Here is a 6,879-nt window from a genome sequence, read left to right on the forward strand (position 1 = left end):
TTGTAAGTATGGGTTGCATACATGACAATGTCAGGGCTATAACCGGGAAAATCGAAGTTCGCAAATTGCGGGCATCTTTCTCTCTCACTCTAATTACGCCTTCATTGGAGTAAAAGAGAAAGATCCCCGCAATTTGCAAATTTCTGTTTTCGCGGAAAGCCCCGAGCTCCAGATTTTGCCGACGGCAAATGTAAATTTGTAGGACATAAGCTCTGTTCAGCCGGTTAATAAAAATCAAAGGTGGGCGGCTGGGTGACAATTGTTCCTGCACTCCTGTGGCTTTGTCGACATAAACAAAAGGCAGCATGCAATTACATAACTTTGCGTATTTCATTCATGACTTTATATGTACATTCCTATTTCTAGGTTTATTTCGAAATCTTTTTTTTTTTTTTCAATGTCTTACTCTCTATGTTGGTTAGGACTGTAGCGAAGTAAAGCAATCGATGCTGCGTTATGGTAAGTAACCTATTTAGTCATATTTCACAAGGATTATCTTTGCAGACAGTTTTAGATAAACGTCGTCTAAATGATATAATTTAATGAAATAATGTACATATATTATACACGATAAATATAATCTTATCAACGCAAGGATTATCAAGTCGGCACGTGCAGCACTCGTGGGAATCTCTAGAGAATTTATATTCAATATAAAATCCTACATCGGTTTTCCATGTGTAACCTATTATTGGTATAAAGAATTTTAATAGAAAAATTCTACAACGTAATTATAGAAAACCTGTAGCTTTAGGTACCAAGCGAAACCTCCACTCCTACATTTTTTAAACGCGTGAGTTCCAATAACGATTGGTTATCGTTATTAAAATAAATGTTTAATATGACATTCAAGAAATTCTAGTAATAAGAAATAAATTATAACATACATGTAGATAGAAATAAGATAATTTATTTTGACTTAGGTATTTCACAAAGAGTATGTCAGAATCAGTCCAAACATCATTACAAACATTACAATAGACCCCGTCACACCTGCTGAACTATTCATATACCCGAACCTCTTAGCCTGATGGATGATCTCTAGCACCGAGTCCATGGTTTCCTCGTTGTTGGGCAGGATCTGATCAGTGGGCAGGAGGAACCCGAACGCGCCACTGTCTCGGAGTTCGTAACAGTAAACTAGGGGGACGCGCAAGTGACCTTTGACCCAGTCTACGCTGCCGCCCGTAGCTTGGTCTGTAAGACATCACAGTGGTTTTGTCACATTATTTGTATGGCTCCTGTTTTTGTTTTTTTTTTTGCTTGTCCTGTTTACTCATTCGTATCGAACTCACGGCTTTCGGACATCGGCTCAAGGACTTTCCAACTGAGCTTACCGAACCAAAATACTACAAATATTTTTCGATAGTGTTCTTCGTTGGTATCCATACAATTCGGTATTTACAGAACGAAAAAAATTGTAATATCAACCATTTCTGCCAATACAATAGCTGAATGATTTTTTCTAGATATATTTTCTTAGTGTTAATAGTACTTATGTTTATTTTAATTAATGTCTAGTTAATCTTTTTCATATCTGATGCTCTGAAAGTAGGTAGTCGTTGGTCTAAAAAAAGTACAGAAAATTATCTATGCTCTAGAACACTGTACTTTCTAAGTACGGTTTTTTTTTACAACAAGCAATACAATTTTTGGGTTTAAATGGATTTGTTGTACAATTTCCATTCTCATTATTATTCACTACGAAGGGACTTAATCGCTAAAAATAAGTTTTATATTTATCTCCGACGTTTCGAGGACGGCCTTTTCCCTGTGGTTTTGGAGAAGACTGGCTAAAGTTGACATCAACTTACGAGTTTTTACGCGATTAAGTCCTGTCGTTGTAAATAATAATGAGTAAAAATCGTGAAAGTTTAAATCAGAATTTCCATTCTGATAATTAACTCCCGATTCTATAAATAACGATATTTTTAACTAAATTATTAATTGAAAGTACCCCCAAGAAATACTACTGAAGTTTATACTCAGCCGTGTACACATGTCTTAATGCACATTTTACTTTCCTCGTATTAGAAATAAAAAGAAAGTGTTTAACTCGGGTGAAAGGCGCCATTTTGTTTTTGGACTATTGGACTATTTGGACAAACTGCCTCGACAGATGGGTGCCTTTCATCCCTTGGTTAACAATCTACTATTAACGAAATATTTATTGTCTTCGGTTACCGCGATAGTTACTCGTGAAATAAAACTATGGATACGGATTATATCGCGGAGTCACCCGTTAACCACCAACGCTGTAAAGGGTTCAAACCGTCGGGATGTATTATAAATTCATTATACGCGATATAATCCGTATCCATGGTTTTATTTCATAAATATTTAATCCTTTGTTTTTGCAAATTGAAGTTACATCTGAACTGTAAAACGATGTGTTCACATGTAATAATAAGGGTAAGCTATGTCCGCAAGTATAACTATTAAAATTGTAAAACCATTCTCTCCTCTGTGATCTTAATTCGCAATTTACTCGTGTGGCGTGTTATAAAGAAATAAAGTACTTATTTAATTCAATATTTGTAACATGGCAAACCTGCATAGTGCAGCCACCGCGCGCAATGGCCGGCTGTAAAAAAAAAATTAAGCCATTCGCCCGTCTTTTGTTTTTTCTCATAATTTTTCTCTGGGAATTTTGTTGCAAATAACCCACAACTCTGATTACTAATATTTATTTAATGTGACTCCATGCTTATGTGATTTGTGTTAAAAGTAATACGATAGTAATACGAGGGCTGCGTCTAATGCAGGTAAAATTTGTATAGTATTAGGTTTATGTTTAAATTAAACCTAATCCAAGTCTTATTTGTACGTCACTGGTTTTTTGTAACTGAATGAGGCTTGGGTTAGGTTTCAACCCGGAAACTAAGAACGCACGATTGTTGCAGCCCTTTCTTTTGGTTTAAAACTGAAGACGCATGATTGAAGCTACTTATTTTCTGGATATTCGCTCCTGAAGTTTTTATCTGCTTGCGCCTGGTGAGCCCGCGTAGCCCGCAGTTGCTACTACCGCTGCGGAAATTCATCGTTCGGCTCGACGAAGATTGGAAATCGAAAACGTTAAGGCCAGTGACGATATTTTATTGGTTTTGACTCGTGTACTGACAGAAATTAGTTTAATTTATTGTACATATTTTATTATTATATTGTTTTACTATAAGAACCTAGTTTTCATTTTCTACCGCTCTAGTTAGCCGGCTACATATTGACAACTAGGTCAATACAAGCTATCTCGTTAAATTTCTTCATTACAGGAAATGCGCTTTAACTCCGAGTAAGTTCCATTTACACAACATACTCACATATAGTTTCAGCAATATTCCCCGTAACATATTGCGTTTGGTATCTAACTGACAGCGCTCCCATGGCGCGACGGCCAATGTTTACCTGAAAAGAAGATTTCCAATCAAATAGGGTTTTTGGATTTGAAAGTAGGTAGATATTTAAAGATGGAATTGTGTGGAACTCGGTTCAATTAAGCCCTCAAAATGAAGTGCAACATAATGAACAAGTTATCAAAACGGGCGAGGGCTCATAATCTTGGCGACAATGGTTTTCATAGTAATCCAGGCTTATGGCGCTTCCTCTTATATTCTCTATTCCGTGTGAACAAGTCACACTTATGACATGTTCAACATTATGGTATATTGTGCAATATTTGTTCTTTGTATCGGTGAAATTTTTAACACTATAATAATTCGAGCAACCCTAAAAAGATTATTGGACTGTGACGCTTGTGACTAAATCACTTCTGCCCGCAATACGGTCACAATTAGATTTAATATCCCCTTTTAGTTCATGAAAGGGTTTTTAGAATGATTAGTTACGATCTAGGAAATCTGATAGACCGACACCAAGTTAAAAATCGTAAAAATGTCACGAATATCTACGTATCTTCTTATGGAACATTAAACATTAGCTTTTCGGTTGGGAAGACATGTGATATTAAATCCCTGAGAATTAAAAGATATTAATTTTAAGAATTGTAAGCATTATTTACCGCGTCATAGTAATTATCTATATGATCAGTTGTGTTCCCGTATGGCACCAGCAACATCTGGCTGAAGGAATGGAATGACAGGTACAGGTCGATCTGGTCGCCGATGGAGCTAATGTAATTAGATAACGATCTCGTTTCTGGTTCAGAGAAGGGTCCCGGGCCCGCGTAGATGTCCGTAGCCGGGTCCGAACTGGCACCAGCGACTGAAAAACGTGATGTAAATAAAATATAGTATCAATATCACTTTTCACTGTGTTCCCATTTAGTATAACTACATTGCGTTGCGTTCTTTTCATTTTTCATTTTTTTATGGAAAAAACGAAAACAACTCAGCGTACTCAATAAAGAATTATAGAAACAATTGCATATTTTTTCATTTCTCATGCTCTTAAAGAGGGTTATTGTTGTTCTTAAAAGTGTGCAGAAAGTAATACGTTCTACACTAGAGCATTTTACTTTTAAAGTACGATTTTTTTACGATAACCAATTGAAATTTGGTTTTAATTGGATTTGTGATAAATAAATAAAATATTTTTTATTCAGTAACAAAGATTAGGTTTACAATAGCTGTGATGGTGCCTCTTTTTAAGTATTATTTAAGATACTTCTGTTAAGAGAACACCGCTCTTCCACAGGTTGTTTTGCTTACAGTCTTTAAATGTTCATATTTTCATATAGGTAGGTACGTAGTGTTATCTACCGTAGACAAAGATATTTACTTTAGAAAGATAAAAACAATAGGCTTTTAATAGCGCGTCAGCAAAGGCCTTACAAATTGTTCACTACATATTATTTTAAGTTAGAATGTAAAAAAAGTACAAAGAGAAAGAAATAATACAACAATTATTTAATAGTTATTTGTTTTACAAGGGGGCAAAGTTATTGTTTAAACGCTCGTGCTAATATTGATACCGAGCAAGCGAAAGATTCCAAAATTGAACCACGAGCGTAGCGAGTGGTTTGAGAAGTGGAATCTTGAGCGCTGCGAGGGTATGAAGACTTTCAAGGCACGAGGGTTATACAAACTTTGCCTCCGAGTGAAACACAAATTTTTCACCACACCAACGTGAGGAAAATACTAACTGAAACTGAATGAATGAATGTAATGTAAGTAATGATAAAGTTTTAAACATTTATCATCACTTATATTAATTTATTAACAATTCTTTTTTTAATGCAATGCGATTGACATTTAATTTCGATAGTACTTGGTCTGAGAATGCGGAAGCTAATATGAGAGTTTTTAACTGAATAAGATGGCATATATTACTGTTAGCCGTTCCTCGAAGTACAAATAAAAAAATATATTTCCACCTAAAGTTAAAGTTCACCTTTCATAGGCTGATGGCCGGGTGGAAAATTGCATTTCCCACCCGGCCATCAGCCTATGAAAGGTGAACTTTCCGAATAGGAGAAATGAAAAAAATCTTTTGGAAATTTCTCATAAATCAATGTTGTAGTTACCGAGCCAGTTGTTGTTCCAGTTTCTGTTCAGATCAACACCAAATGCAGAACCGAAGGGACGTCGGTTTTTACGCCACATCCTAAACTGCAATTCAAATAAAAGCTATTAAATCTGTATCAGACCCACTAGAATCACTTGGATTGTAGCACGCGACCTCATAGGCGTGATAACGCAAGTCATGCTAAGTGCTCAGAATAAATTAAAAACATTATACGATCATAAACTAAACTTACGCTTTCATGCGTCCAAATGTAACCATCAGGATTGGTAACGGGGAATATGTACCAATCATAATCACGAGCAGCGGCCATAGTTTCGGCATCTTCACTAGTCAGCAATTCAGAGATGATATAGCAAACTGATGAAGGAGATATCCACTCCCTCGAATGGATACCACCTTCGACGAAGATGACTCTTCTACCGCTTCCATGAGATATCTTAATGCCCTTGATTTCTCGGCCTTCGTAGGAGTCACCGCCAATAATTACAGTGACAATTTCCGGATATTCAGTTACTAAGTCATCAAGCCAAGCGTAGATGTCGTCTAGCGTGTAGTAAGCGTCCCAGGTCATAGAGCGGACGTTGCTACGTGTGTATGGCTTGACAGTTTGTTTGTCGATGTTTCTGTGGAACAAAATGTACGGGAAGTTATCAAAAGTCAGTGTAAGAGTAATCAAATTAAAGTCAAATAGGAAGTTCTAATGCCACTGCTGGGAATTTGAAGGACACTACTCTGCTTGTAGACAGACTCAAAGTAATAATATAGAAAAGTTTACTATAAAGTTTATTAAAGCGCAATCTAGGTACCAAAATTAAAAACAAAATAAGGATGATTTTTTTACGTCTACTTACTCTTGAACATTGCTCATAGTGATCTCAGATTTCATGTTATTTTTCTCCAAGAAAGTAGCAAGTTCATTAGTATCCGCAGGGCTCGACATGACTAAAACAAATTCCGCTGACGGCACTGGATCCGTCCAGAAATCAAATCTTATATCATTCTGAAGGTTTTCAAGTAATTTCACTTGTATTTCACTTTCCGGGAAAATTTTATACAACGTGTAGTTATCGAAGCGGAATTTTTCACACTTTACTAAAATTACACTAAGCAAAATAATTGATAATTCAAGAAATTTCATATTGAAATATATTGGACACTTATAAAGACGTATTGTAACGTCTCAATTATTTTAAACAATGATGTCGCTTATCACAATTATATTATGTCATTATTTCCAATCTTGATAAGCGTATACTATGTCTTTAATAAAATTGATAAGGCTTATAATAAACCTAAGTCAATTGATATCAATAATCCCATTTAGGTTGCGCGATCTGACGATAACCAGTGTGCTTTTACTTATTGCGTTATCATTTTTTTTTATTAAGAAACAAACAG

General features: G+C 35.7%; 1 protein-coding gene across 1 annotated transcript; it reads right to left on the reverse strand.

Annotated features, from left to right (window-relative positions):
* Window positions 1-910: 910 nt before the first annotated feature.
* LOC134748135 (zinc carboxypeptidase-like) lies at window positions 911-6,619 on the reverse strand. The gene is made up of 6 exons (XM_063682839.1): window positions 6,333-6,619; window positions 5,714-6,104; window positions 5,480-5,564; window positions 4,016-4,218; window positions 3,318-3,402; window positions 911-1,197 (listed from the first exon to the last, which is right to left on the reverse strand). The coding sequence occupies exons 1-6, from the start codon at window positions 6,617-6,619 to the stop codon at window positions 929-931; spliced, it is 1,320 nt and encodes a 439-aa protein (XP_063538909.1). The 3' UTR covers window positions 911-928.
* Between the last annotated feature and the right edge of the window lie 260 nt (window positions 6,620-6,879).

Source organism: Cydia strobilella, chromosome 16 (genome assembly GCF_947568885.1).
Source record: "Cydia strobilella chromosome 16, ilCydStro3.1, whole genome shotgun sequence".
Classification (NCBI taxonomy): Eukaryota; Metazoa; Arthropoda; class Insecta; order Lepidoptera; family Tortricidae; genus Cydia; species Cydia strobilella.